Below are 15452 nucleotides of genomic sequence, written 5' to 3' on the forward strand. Positions count from 1 at the left end.
GTTCAACATGTGGCATGGAGATAATAGTTATCAGAACAATTGGAAAGGTAAGAACAGGTATGATCACAATAACTAGTATGAGTCATATTCTATTTCTGATCATCYTGTTCAAAGTGCTAAAAAGAATACATCATATATAAATAGATGGTTTGGAAGTTACAACATACCCCAACCCGATACTAACAAAATAGGACCCAAATTCATTTGGGTACCAAAATCTACTTAATATGGTTTTGCAGGTGGGTCAATTTTGTGCTGATCATAATATCATTTCAGTGATACACCAATGCAGGGGGAGTTGTAATTTATTCCAAATAAGGTTTCTAAACACACAGTTTAGAACCCGTGCTAAACACGTTTTTCTTATTTGTTTTTTAATTTTTTTGAGCTGAATTGAATCATTTCTATAATCTACTTTCTAGGGGGAGTATCTAGAAAGTTCAATAAATGTTTTTTCGGAAAATAAATTTTTTTGGCAACGAGTACATTTTCTGAACAGATATTTCCTGATATTTTACTTGCGTAATTTCTCGTCGTACATAACTCCAATACCTGTTTCAGCTATTATTCAAACTGTTAGATCACGTCTCTTATAAGAAAATCATTTTCGGTGATAATACGCTCGTTTTGTATTCAAAGTTTGTTTTCTGATATTTTTTTTACTTTGATTGATATACATTCAATAATTTTTTGAATATCAAAATCTGTAAACTTGTTCTTACAGATCTTCATTCATTTCTCTCATATACCGAATAATCTGTTCGTTGTCGCATCATTACTTATTGACTGTGCTTATAGCCAAATTTTTTGATCAATTTTATCTGATCTTTGTGCTTTATATGCAATATAATTTTTGATCAATTCTTGTGATCAAATGTGCATAACTATAAATTTTAGGAGGGACTGAGTACTTATCAGAAATACCTCAATGGAATGTCAGAACCGACAAACCTACCCATGAGGACAACCATATATGAGTGAGATTTAAATCAAAAAGGGTTTGTGTGCCGAGATTAAAATGAAAATGAGAGGGGTAGTTGTTGTGAGCTAAAAGAATTGACGAGAGTTCTGTCAGGATTAAAAGAATAAGAGAATCCTATTCCAAACTTCTAAAATCCGGGCATACCACACAATCTATTAGTTCTCAATTCTTTCAAGACTAATATTGAAAAAGGCAAAGCCCAGGCCAATTCTTGTCACAACCCCACCTGCTACTCATTTATCACTCAACAGATAAGTGTTTCAATAACATTTTTGGGCACCCAGCTCATCATCTATSAATTTCTCATTCGGAGAAAGTTGATATTGAATCAGAAGGATATATGTCCCCCCTTCAAGTCTTTTTGATCACATATTGAGTCTGATAAATTTGTGTAGTCCACACGATTTATCTTTTTGAGCCTAAACAGAAGCATAYGTTGCTTTATCTTTCTACACTACACAGATTTAGCATTTTATATGTTATTTTGCCAAAACATTCATAGATATGCTTTTCTTAAGCTATCGATGATTGAATGGAAGACSTGGTGAGATGAGCCTAAAAAAGTCTCATATATACAGTACATCCGTTGTACTGTGTATATTTGTTATAATCACAGACCAATCTTTCTTTAAGATTGAAAACAATTTCATATGTTGAAATTGGTTGTTATCTTCCCATTCCCTTAATCTGAAAAGATTAAATAAGTGGATTTGCAAAGATCTACTTACAATTTCATGAATTGACGACTTACGTGGAGGATTTCATTCATTCTGTTGTATGATGGAATGATTCTCATTTCATCATAAGGGGGAGTATGTAATAATGAATGAAATATCCAATTCCGATCATTTTAAAGGGGAATCTGATGTAAAGATCAAGGGGGAGTAACTTCAAAGATGACAAAAGACTCCAAGGAAATGCGACTGGACATGATTACAAAAGATTATTCTTGTGCTAAAATGACTGAAAGTTTTTTGAATGAGAAGATCAATGTTTCAAAAGTTTACCAACAAAATTTTCTTATCAAAGAGAAAGTTTGTGATTTGTTGCCTGAAGATTCTTTAAAGATCACATCTTGTACATTGTTTCTGATCTACATTGTCAAAAGAGAAGATCATCGCAGTTCTACATTCGAGGGGGAGAATGTTAGAAGATCTTTCTCAACAGATAATTGTCTGAAGATTTCAAGTGAAGATTGTTTTTGATGTTTCTGAAGAAGTCATAAAGAGCGTAAAGAGACAAAGTTCAACCGAGATTCAACGTGCACAAATTCTTTCAAGTCTGAATACAAAGGGGGAGAATGTTAGGACTGAAAGTCAGTTTAAAATTGTATTCTTCTTGAAAGTTACTATTGTCTATAATTAAAATAGACATCGTGTTTGACTTTGTTTGTAAGGTTTGACTTAATCATTTGACTAGTTGTTTGACCCTATAAATAGGGTGTTAGTCTTTGTAATCTGTAGGAAGCTTATTGTAAAATTCATTTTACGTAAAAGAAATGTTTGACCAAGTCAAGGGCATTGACTTTCTCTCTCAACTCTATGAAGTTCTTAATATTCATATCCAGATCTGCCATGAATCTATGAAGATTTATCTTGAAGATTGATTAGAGTGGGACAAAAAAAGTCTTCAGAGAAAGGAAGAGAATTCTGAAGGCAATCTTCTATCATTTCTACATTATGGAAATTTCGAAGAAAGGAAGATTTATCTATTGATTTCTCTAGTGAGGTATGCATATTTATCCTTGATTATTTTAAGATATCGTTTTTTAAGAGTTTACCATTTCTTATAGGGTTTTTGTATTTTGGGGGATTTTGATTTAGATTGGTTCATAGATGAAGAACTGTTGGATTATATGGTGAAAATTATTTTAGATTTGAATCTAGGTACGATTTAAAGATTAAAATTGTTTTACCTTGTTGATTTATGGAAGTTTTGTTCAATATTCATGGATTTGGGGGTTTTCATGCTTGGATTATCAATTTTGAGTTTTGAATGGAGAGTCTTGGAGTTTGATTATGTTTAGATGTTCAATCGTGTATTAAAACCTTTGGAAAAGGTAAAATAATTGGGTTTTAAGTTGGTAAATGCATATAATCGACGTTGGGATGTTGGATATGGATTTTTGGGTTGAAATTAGAATTTTCGGACCGTGCAGAAGAAAACAGTGGGTATCATGACCTCAGCCACGACTTGGGTCGCTTGCCTAGTCACGTAAATCCATGTTTATATATTTTCAAAATTTGTCGGTTCTTGTCGTGGGTTCAGTTTGGGATGTTGTTTAATAGTGTTGCTTAGGAGGTAATAAAATATGATTAGTGAATTAATTAAGGAGGTTTAACACCTTTCTATTTCGGTGAATTCGGGTGTTTGGTTGTTGGATTTTTGGTCTTAGAGTGTATGTTAAGGCTTTGAACCGCATGTGAGTTTTCTCTTGTATTATTTTCTACAAACTTATACCCATTAGTTATAATGGAATTGTTATTTGATTGAATTCACATAGTGTGCGTCATATACTTGAAAAATGTTTACTTGTCTAGTGTTAGTACTTGGTGTGAGTGTGTATTATGATATTCCTATTTATGGGAAGTGTCTACCTGAATGGAGCACATGAATTCGTTTCATGTAAGCTCACTTATAGGTCAAGTGTGCGCCCAATTCACTGGTCACAAGTGTGCGTGAAAATAAGTGTGTTCAACCATTGCAATAAGTATTGGTGTTATATTGATTCAAGTGTGTACGTTATTATTTTTTACTATGTTTTACAATGAAATATTTCAGTGTGTATTCATGTGATAGAGAGAATTCACTAGACCTTTGGTCTAACCCTCGCTCTCATAAAACTGAAAACCTTTTCAGGAAAGTACCATCTAGCAAGGTCAAGGGAAAAGTGTGAGCTATAGATTGGAAGGGAAGGCTGCTTTCTTCTAGTCAGATAATCACCTAGAATTTATTCAAGTTTTGTAATTAATCTCAGTAGTATACTTTATTTCCCCTGCAACTCATGAGATCTTGTTGAATCATATATTTATGTTAGTATTTGTACTTGTCGAAGTGGTGCAAAGTTTACGAAATGTCTATTCCGAGTTTCTGGTTGTTACAAGTGGTATTAGAGCCTTAGTTCAAGAGATTTAAGTGTCGAGGTAGACACCTAGACTTAAACTAGATGGAGTGTTGGTGGTGCAAGTGTTCAATTATGAGTCCCAAGTTAGAAATGTTTTATGTGGTCGAAAGCTAACTCATTGAGAATTTTGAAGATGGTAGTGAGGACCCTTGTGTAAGGTAAATTCAAACTCGCATCTTGCCAATGTCATTATGAATTTACAAGTACATGAGTGTGTTTGATTACTATCATTGAGACGATTTGAATGTTGTAACACCCTAAAATCTGGAAATAGTGACTAATTTAAAATTTTCATTAATACAACAATTAAAGGGAAACCCTTTTCTAGAATCAATATTTGAATTACCTCGAATATCAAATCTAAAGTCATCATCAGCAAATGATAGACAAAGTTTTACATAAAGACTATGTTAAGGTCGGGTGTTACTATAATCCAATAATTGTTGCTATCTTTAATAGCAGAAAACATCAATGATAAGCTAAAACCTTCTCGTGCAACTATTTAGCACTCATCTCATCACGGTGTCGCTAGTACCATTTCCTCACAAACCTGAAGCACATGCCGACAAAGGAAAAAAGGTAAAGGTTAAAACCTAGTGAGTTCAAGCTGTTTTCATCATAATTATAAAATGATAAAACCAAAAGACTGTTGATTTAAGTCATAATTTCGCAAATGAAATATCTTTATTGTAAAAGCAACATCTTTTAGAAACCCACCATTTTCTTGTTGAAAACTCATTAATCAAAATATTCAATTATATACAAAAAAAACACAATACTCATGTTCTAGAATTTATCAACCAATCACAAGTTCAATTAAGATCACACAAGATCAACAATGGCAGTTTATATGAATATTGTAGAGAGAGAAAGTTTCCAAAGGATTGTATATTGATCTTCAAAGATTACAAGTTACAAATGATAAAACACTTTTTAGAAATAAAAAGGAAACAAGACTATTTATACAAAACAAAAATGCAAAGGAAACGATTGAATACAGTTACAAAATATCAAACCCAACATTTTCTCCCTTTGGATTCAAAATCTAGATATTGAGAATCTTGATCTTCGGAATCTAAGGTGAGTTTCAAGTCTTCTAACAACATTTTTGTACTCTATCTTTTCGTCAAACAAATCCAAAGCTTTAAGCAGTAAGAACCTTTCCCTTAACTTTAGCTCATCAGACCCTAAAGTTTTATCATCCTATACCTCTTTAGATTCTAGCTGTCATTTTATCAACTTGATTGTACCATCACTGTACTTTGACAACGTAGAGAATCTTAGAAACCTTTTAGCAACCTCAACAATTTGATATACCACTCCAAACTCTGGATCTTCAAATATCATAAACAATGGATGACAATCAACATCTTCTAGTTCTTGATAAGGATCAACATATTCACTTTTTTTTTTGGAAAAGGATCAACATATTCACTTTCTTTATTTCTTTCATAGCCTATTGAACGTCGATTATCGAAGACAACTTACTGTAACACTTGAAGAATCTCTTGATGGATTCCATTGCTCTAACAACTCCTTCAAATCTGACAGTCTGCTTTCTGAACTCGTGGTACATGAATTCTAAGTCTTCTAGGTACAGGTTTGGAAAGTCAGCTTCACAGAAACACCATTCTTTGCCCTCTTGACGAACAACATAAAAGACTGGATACCACAACTTTAATAGTTATCTAGATTCAACCTTCTTGATTGATACAATCCGATGCCTTGTTCTAACATAGTGAAGGGTCTGTTTTTTCACGTTCATGAAGTACTTGTATTCTTGTCTATAAGCTAGAGTCTTTGTTTGAATTCCCAAAACTTTTTCTAAGCTCATATCTCTTAGAGAATGAACAAAAATATCCCGATAGATGTCTTCCAGAAAAGGTTAACTAATTCTCGTTTTGTCCCACTTTGGAGCAAAGACCTTTTTAGACATTGGAATGTATCTGCACGAAGATGAAACAGTTTCAGCTCGAGGTGGATAAGTTGTAGAAGGAACAACTGGTGGTTCTGATTAAGGTACATGTTTTTTATTCAGCACATTCAGAAAAGGGAACTTTGATTCATTGTCATTCAGATTAGCTTCAAATTCAAACATAAGATCGTCTGAATCAACATCTTCTTCCCCTGACTTAACAAAGAATTCTTGATCTCCACCTTCAGCTTCAGCATTATCATCAATAAAATCAGCTGATACACCCAGTATCCTCCTCATTTCTGCTCTAGAGACCTCCAACTTCTCAACCATCGGCTCAATTTCTAGGTTTACATACAAAACTAATTCTCTCCCTGTCACCCTTTCACCAGAATAATCATTATTATGCTCTTTAGATGCTTCATTATTTTCAGACTCACCACCCGTAAATCCTGATGACTCAGCCACTCTTTGCCTTTTGGTCTTTTCCTCATGGTGATCAGAATCATCCTAGTCATCATGTCTTCGTTTAAGATTAGTGGCTTGAGTTTTACAAGAAGTTTCTAGTATTGAAACTCTTTTGGATAGTTCATTAAAGGAATCCTCAATGGATTGGGTAGAAGAGGTGATTGTTGAACCAATCTTTGACAAGCTCGAGACAACAACATTTTAAATTTTTTGAAATTATGTGGCTCTGAAGGTTTGGGACACTTCAACTGATTGTCGAAGCATAGCAACCAAGTCAGCATCTATCGAATCCATACTTGGTTGAGATAGCATCTTGGCATATAACATGGATTTCAGTTCGTCCACGGATAGACCCATATCTTGTTGAGGTTGAGGTGGTTACGACGGAATACAAACTTCGTCGTCTGTAGGTTGCTTTCTCTTCAGCAAAGACTTGAGACCCCTTATCTTCCCCATTAAATTATCTTGAACAACCGTTAGGGCGCCGTTCAGATATTCTCTTGACACAAAATCAGGTAAATTAACTCATGGATCACTTAGATTGCCAGTTGAAACAATAGTTGAGTAAACTGTTGTGTCTACGTTCAATGTTGGAATTTCGTTGACATTGGTAGGACTTTCGACCTGTCCTCGTAAAAAGTCAGTGAGTGACTCTACTTGGGTCGTTCCGAATTGTTCACTAAGAAGAGCGTATTGAGCAATGGATGATCTAGAAATATGTGTATTAATTGATATAGGAATAGAAGGCTCAAGACTCGATGTATTTTCCAAAGAAGTCCTAGAGCAGGGAAAATGTCTACTATTTTCAATATCCAATTCCTTCGAGTGAGGAACAAATAGATTATGTTCTAAGTCCCCGTGAGAAAGTGAAATAGATACCTGTTGAGATGTATCTGAGTGGCCAGGGGTATGCAGTTTCATAGTTGGGTGGACTATGTCTTTTTCAATGCTAACACTCAACGAATGAGTGCCAACAACAAATGTGGTTACTCTTCTTCTCCTAAAGGTTAGGATAGGAACTTCATTATTTTGCATTCCTGTCACACTCTCCCCATAGTTTTCTCTTTCTCTTTCTCTTGACCTCTCTAAATTTTTAACTTGTTCTCCCTCGTCCTCCTCCTTAAATCTTCCATGATATTATCAATTTCTTCTTCAATATCAAAATCTGGAATAGAGTCCTCGAAGTTGAACTCTATTTGTTGAAAGTCATCAATGTTTGTCTGAATAGGCTCAGCATCATACATATTATTATCACCATCATCATTATCATCATCAGAGTCATCATCAACACTTGACTCAACTGCTTGATTATCATTATCATCAGAATTAGTGTCTTCCAAGCTTGATTCATTGTTGGAAACACCTTGTTCAGCATGATCAGAGTCTCCCCCAACTGAACCCCTTTCAATTACATTTCTCTCTGAACACTCTATTCAGATACCCCTTGTATCTAAACTCTCTCAGCTAGACCTAGAGGACCCTCACTACACATAGCTGAGACATGGGTTACTCCCGAAGTAAGTCCCTCTAATTCTGGATGGACTATAAGAGATATCACTCCCCTATATTCTAGTACGCACAGAGAACTCTAATCAGCATAGTCCAATAACTCTTTCGGTATGGACATAATGGAGATCTTCATCCTCTATATGAGCTCTGAAAAATTTCATCTCGTAGTCCGAACCGAACGGTCTGTCAATCCTTGATGGGATGTCTTTGTTTGACCGTATTATTAACATAATGATCAACTGTAAAAAATCTCTGAAATGGAATGACCTTTCTTCCCTTTGAGGCGAATTTATTTGCGTGAAACAGTTTAACAAGCTCATTCCAGATAATTATTTTGTAGTCATAGTGCTTGTTGAAGACCAGACCATGAAAGAACCTCAAGAAAGATGTGCTGCATGTGTCCACACCGACAGTTTTGGAAGTCATGCATCTATTGAGTATTGAAAAGACAAGATGCCAAACTGATGGAAGGAAATTTCGTTTGAACTGCTTCGGGTTGTCGAGGACACCGACATATCCCACTCTCTTGATGTGAGTACATAATTATTCCTCGAAAACAATGTCATCAAAGGTTTTTTCCCCTGGAAATGAGTTAGCTTCGGGTAGATTCAGAATCCTCAGTCGTTTAGTGTAAGTCGGCTCAGAAAATTATCTACATGTCCCTCGAAATAGAGTTGGTTGCCATCTTTGATGTATGACAAGGTGTATCAGAACTATTGTAGATAGACAAGCGAGACATCCACAGTTGCTATCAAAGCAAATGAAATTCTGTGGCCTTTCAGTATCTCCATCATGATCGAGAATTCTGTTTTCATTTCCATGTGTAAGTGATGGTTGTTTGGTTTAAGGTAAAGGTATAAGGGTTTTGGAAAAAGAATTTCGTCAGGATCTGTGGCATTTCCTTTTGTCACGTCTGAAACATAAGGAGCACATAGAACAATTCAGAAGAACGTTCCCTACTGGGAGCACAAGTTTGGCACATGGCTCATCATCCATCTCTCCAAGGGAATCATGAAATGAGAATACAAAATACAAAAAAATACTTTTCACTAAGCCATTGGCTCCTCTTCCAGGAGAGTGTTTCCACCAAACTCAACTTTAACTAGAACCCGATATCTTCATGCCCAAATTGCCATGTTGATAACCACACTGACCTCTACATCAGAACCCAAAACAAAACATTACACCAACATTAGAGTAAATATTGAATACTATTAGACCAATCTCCCAAAACCAGAGTCTCGGTTACCTCCCAACCTTAGGTAACTCATATCATCTCGAGTGTGGCTCACGGCCTTAACGACTCAATTCTACAATTGATACCTTGATTGAATTTACTTTTAAATTTTCTAACAACCTCTAACAATCTAAAACAAAATCCTCACTTGCATTCAATCCGTCGATAATTCCGCATAAATCTGACTTAATTGGCAATCGGTAATACCTTTTGAAGCAGAGTGGTCAAAATCACCTCGACTTTACCCGGGTGGTAAAGGAGCTCTATATAAGTGTTCTTGGATGGCTCATCCACTACCATTAATACCTCGACACATCATCCTGGACTAATCAAAGTCTCCTTATTAGAACAATTTTCGCTTAAGGTCTATTCTAATACTCTCTCTAAGTTTCTTTACTGATTAATATCAGAAAAGATTCATCATCCTTTCTTGAAGAAATTCCTAACAACTAGTTTGGTCCAGTTCATTGCAACCCTGAACCCAAAATCCAAACTAGCACGATGTAGGCCAAACATAGGGGTTTCTCAAGATTTCTTAATTCCATTATTCTTTCCAATAACATGACTTTTCTATCTAGGACTACGCTAAATTACTCCCATAGAGTTGGTCGCAACCGACACATCAATTGGACTGCTCCCAAGGGTACCCAATTATAGATCATTTAAAAGATGAAATATTTACAATTCAAGAAACTCTTAATCAATAATACTCACTTATCAATATCTAAACTCCTTAGAGTCACCCCAAACATTACAAATGATCCCTAGGATTCAATGATAGTACTCAAAGTACTTCAATGGTTCTTTGCCTTAAAATCAAAAAGTACACACCTAATATCACTAATAGACTCGAACAAGAAACAAATAATTTGTCCATGACAACTCACCAAGAGGTACACCATCTCCAAATAGTAGATATGAACATCCACACAAACAAGCAGCGAACAAAGCTTCCAACCTAAAGCTTGCCGAAACAAAAAGATCACCACTTCCGTAACTGGGATGACTCACAAGTCTGGTACCTCAGAGTTCCATATATACATTAAATTTTCAAACTGAACTCCCGAAATTCAAACCCAAACACGAGTTGGATCATCTGACGTTTCAACTTCCGAGGACTTCTCTTACCCTCAAACACAATTCCCTTCTCAAAGGGTTTACATCCAAGGTTTTAATGAGTTCAAGGTTTTTTCAAGTACAAAACTTAACAAATATGCCAATTTACAACTTTAAAAAGATTTACCGGACAAAAAATCTTTATAATTAATCTTTTTACGCCTAGAAGTTACTACGACAACGTGGAAGTCATGCAAAGTGGCCACAATTGCAACACATGAAACCAATTTGAAAGCTAGCTACTTGATCATTACTCAAACCAATAATGATAACGATGAAATAGGCTTAACAAACTTTTTAAATGCATTGATATATTGCTAACATGCATTTATTTACGCCATGTATATATGTACTAAAATAGTATGCAACAAGATGCTTGTAAAAACTTCAAAAGAGGAATTAGACGACATCAAAGTCCAAAAAAAAAATTCTCTTTTAACCATAAAACGACATGGAATAAAATCCCCAACAAGACTCGAATGCACCAGATTATTTCTCAAAACTTAGTAAAATTATATGTGCATGTGCTTAGGTTGAAACACGATATTAATTTAGGTCAGTTTCAAAATTAAAGCCAAACATCAATAAGCTCCCATTATTCTAAAATACTGGCTATAATATGTAAAGAAATCTTCAAATTACAATATGCATATAAATCATATGCTACAAAACAATTGCACAATAATGCAAAGGAAAACTTTGCAACTGAATGCCATCAAAATCTTCACATCTAACCAACAAAATCGCATAAAATAGAGTTCTTAACAAAACTTCAAACGTAAATTCATGCAATAAAACAAGCTTATGCATTTTAGATTTCACTCTTGAGCCACAAAACACGTAAAATGAAATTCCAATAAAACTCGCAAACACATATATACAATCGAGTGGTCTCGTGTATTCAAAATTTGATCCGACTCCTTTTATATACTTTAAATTATGTGCAATATAACAATCATGTGTATTTTGAGTAAAGTATGAATTTATTCATGTATGTTTTAAATTGAAAGATATTCCAAAGTACACCTTCGTCCATTCACGATAACAGCAAAATCAACATGGAGAAAACTTCCGATAAATGTTTGTATGGAAACTTATAAGCAACAAAACAATTCATGAACTTCTAAAACATGGGCTACACTCTCGGGTGTGCCAAAACGTTCTCCCAAAATTCGCAACGTGACAAATACGAACGACTTGACAAAGCATGGATAAATTATGCAATTTATTTTAGAAGAATATCGTGCATGAATCTGGTTGGGACCTAAAGTCTTAAAGCCACGCCCGTCAAGTATACTACTCACAAGACTGTTATTGGAAAGCTCAAATATCTGAAGGCGATAGTTCACAACTAAGTCAATTAACCTTGCAAACTTTCTTTCCATATAAAGATGATTCAACAAACCTATGGTTCAAACTTAACCAATATTTCTGACCCACAAATGTCGGCTTAGCGTAATCACCATACTTATCTGTCACTCAAAGTGACAATGCTACAAACATCAATTATTCTAATGATTACTCAATGAGAATATACTCACTACCCTATCGATTATCACATAAAAGGTAATTCAAGCACACACACGTAACTGTAAATTCATATTAACACTGGCCTAGAAAAAATATAAATTTATCTTACATCATGATCCTTGCTACAATCATCACGATTCTTGATACTAATGTCTCTATCGACCTCAAAATATCCTATCTTAAAGTGTCTAATCGCACATTCTCACTTTCATTTGCTTAGAAAAATGCTACTTTATGTCTAGCTATCCTAAACCAATACCTAAATCTTTTAAACTTATGATGTAATACCAATTTCTAACACCCTAAAATCTGGAAAGTGCAACTAATTTAAAATTTTCATTAATACAACAATTAAAGGGTAATTCCTTTTTCTATAATCAATACTTGAACGACCTCGAATATTGAATCTAAAATCGTCATCAACAAATGATGGACAAATCTTACATAAAGACTAAGTTAAGGTCAGGTGTTACTATAACCCAATAACTATAACTATCTCTTAAGGCAAAATACATCATTGATAAGCTAAAACCTTCTTGTGCAACTATCTACCACTCATCTCATCATGGTGTCCCTAGTACCATTTCCCCACGGACTTGATGCACATGTCGACAAACGAAAAAGGTTAGGCTGAACAAGTTCAAACAGTTTTCATCATAATTGTGAAAAGGTAAAATCGAAAGACTGTTGATTTAAATCATAGTTTTGCATATGAAATATCTTTATCATAAAAGAAACACCTTCTTGAAACCTACCATTTTCTTAATGAAAACTCATTAATCAACATACCAATTAAACGCAACCAAAAGCCAATACTCACACTACCAAAAATAAATCTATAAACATTAAGATGAAAAACATAGCCTAAATCAAGTCTTTAACGCAATTTACTCATGCTTACCCCTGGGAGGGCATAAATCATCTGATGATGATGGGAGGGACCCGATTTACTATTTGTTGTGACGAAACACATAGTAAGCCACAATCTAATATTATATGAGCATCACTTGCAGGTAAGTAACGATTGACATCAACCAAATCCAGTCTATAGTCAAATGAGATAACAAGTTCAACTCTATTGTGTCTTTCGCTTGAAGAGTCACCAAGTTCAACCTTTTCCGGTTCTTTACCTTGAGATCTCCCAACCAAGATGTAGCTCGTTCACCTGGAGATTACATAATAATCACAATGCATATTTCTAAGTTATAGTAAGGGATGAATTGGAAATTACATAAAAATCACAATGCCTATTTCCAATTAAGAATAAGAGAATCCCATCCCTTACATATACCACAAAACTGACTCTTATGCTTATGGATCCATTGCGTCACTGTCTAAAATTACATGACACAGATGAATGACCAATGCACCCAAAATGTTATCAAATAAATATGGCATAACCCCATATAAATCCAAAGGCCCAACATAGAGCAAATTAAATCGACGAATGTCCCCAAGGATCATTTAAGTCAAGACTGTGCCAAATGCTCAACAATTTCATTGACAATAAAATAAAAGTCATCAAAAGGAATAAAATGTATTTACCCAATGATTATGCAAACACATGCTCCAAATGCATGATTAACTCAAAGTCCCATAATTGGTTGAGACAGACCATTTTCCAAATGAAATCATATTCTTATTTTTCCATAATGCCTCATAACACGAAAACATGCATTTTCCAAACAGTCTATAAAATCAATACACCACAATGCATTTATATCAAATAATTTTCCATTGGTACGATAAATCATAAACAGAATACATTTTTGAGATATATATATATATATATATATATATATATCAAAATGTCCCAAAACATAAGTATAGGCATTTTACAAAATCTATTAACCCAAATTACCAAATATGCAGCTAAATACTTGACACATTTGATAAACATCAAATAGAACACTTCAACAATTCAAAATACACATTTTGGCATGTACATAGTTTCTTACAAAACAACTTGAACTCACATTGCTAGGTTAGGTTAAACCTAGGTTTTAAACCCAAATCTTTAGTTTCCAAAATGGAGACTTGAGGTCCAACAAACAAGAACTCTTCTAAAAGCTTTCTCCAAATCACCACCCAAGTCTATAGATGCTTAAAAATCAACCATAATATTAGATCCACAGCAAAACTCAAATCTAGATCTCAAAATACCCAAAAACTTACCTCCTCAAGAAATTGAAGGTTCCAAGATAAAACCCACCATGAGACTCCTCAAATCACCTCAAAATTATCTTAAAATGCTCCAAAATTGATCTTCTAGCTACAAAATCTCCCATGAGAACAAAATTTGGAATTGGGAGAAGAAATATGAAAAACCCTAGCAAAATCGGGCATCAAAGTGAGCTGGGTGTTTGGGGCCACTTTTGGTGCCGTTTAAGTCTCCTGGTCCTGCCAGGCCGTCTAGTCGTTGCTAGGTCGACCGTCCATTCCAGACCGTTCCTTTATCGTTTTCATATGTTCCTCGTTTCTTTTCGCCCGTTCCTTGATCATCATCTAAAAATTACAGGTGTTACAAATGTGGTAATACTTATTAAGTGCTTAACTTGCATTTATTTCCCTTAAGGAGTTTCGGTGTGCTATAAGAAATTGTTTATGATGTAATTGTTAGGACCTTCAAGAAGAAGTTTTGTTTGAAGGTGTCGGTGACTCAACTAGAGGAAGAACTCTTGGGATTTAAGGAAGGAAGTATAATTGTTTAAGAGTGTACTCCTAAATTATGGAAAGTATCCAATTACAAGGTTCGTTGCATCTGTTGAATGTCATATAATGAAGAGGCACATTTGGGTATTGGATGTTTCTATAAGAATGCAGATAATGATAAATTCATTGATTATATAGTGGGATGAAGATTACTAAGAATAACATAGGATCATCAATTCGGGAAGTAAAAGAAGGATGTGAAGGAATTGAAAACTTGAAGAAGTCAAAGATGTCGAAATCAGATAATCAGCATGCCAGTTGATCAAATGGAAAATTGGATATTATAGGTAACCGAGTGTCATAGGATATCTATTCCAAGAGTTTCTAAAAGTATGGAAGGTTCATACCTTGGTTAATAACTCTAAGCCGATAAGAAGTTGTTGCTAAATTGCGATATAGTTGGAATAAGTTGCCCTATATTCTAGTATAAGCTTCATGCATCAAGCCATTTTTATTTTAAAATGGGTTTCACGAGTTACTTCACATTACCAACATAATTGTATGTGTGTGTGAGTGCATTGATTTTTGTGTTTTGATAAATAAACTAACACATATAAACATGTGCTAAACATTTTAGAATGCATAAAAGTGCTCCGTTTGTATTGGGGTAACATATTTGTTAAACATATTGAATCCAAATATTTGACGTTTATTGAGTTTAACGTAAGTAATACAGAACCATAACAAGAACAGAAATATAACTACAAATCTAAAATACTGTTGATAATACGAACAGATGAACATAAATACTAACAGTGATCTGAAGATCGTATGAAGAGATGAAGAATAGGTCGAGATCTTCAAACTCAGGTAAGAGAGATATTTGAGAGAAAACCTAATTAGTTTTTGAGCTAAGAAA

General features: G+C 34.4%; 1 protein-coding gene and 1 long non-coding RNA gene across 2 annotated transcripts; both read right to left on the reverse strand.

Moving 5' to 3' along the window:
* Positions 1-6120: 6120 nt before the first annotated feature.
* Positions 6121-9535, reverse strand: LOC112506071 (protein PFC0760c-like). The gene is made up of 5 exons (XM_025110097.1): positions 9443-9535; positions 9108-9154; positions 7588-7890; positions 7369-7489; positions 6121-6531 (listed from the first exon to the last, which is right to left on the reverse strand). The coding sequence occupies exons 1-5, from the start codon at positions 9533-9535 to the stop codon at positions 6121-6123; spliced, it is 975 nt and encodes a 324-aa protein (XP_024965865.1).
* Positions 9536-12859: 3324 nt separating this feature from the next.
* LOC112508091 lies at positions 12860-14326 on the reverse strand. Its single transcript, XR_003068605.1, has 3 exons — positions 14057-14326; positions 13858-13975; positions 12860-13046 (listed from the first exon to the last, which is right to left on the reverse strand). It is a non-coding gene; the product is annotated as an uncharacterized LOC112508091 (long non-coding RNA).
* Positions 14327-15452: the final 1126 nt, after the last annotated feature.

This window comes from Cynara cardunculus (genome assembly GCF_001531365.2).
Source record: "Cynara cardunculus var. scolymus isolate 2C chromosome LG 2, CcrdV1, whole genome shotgun sequence".
NCBI lineage: Eukaryota > Viridiplantae > Streptophyta > Magnoliopsida > Asterales > Asteraceae > Cynara > Cynara cardunculus.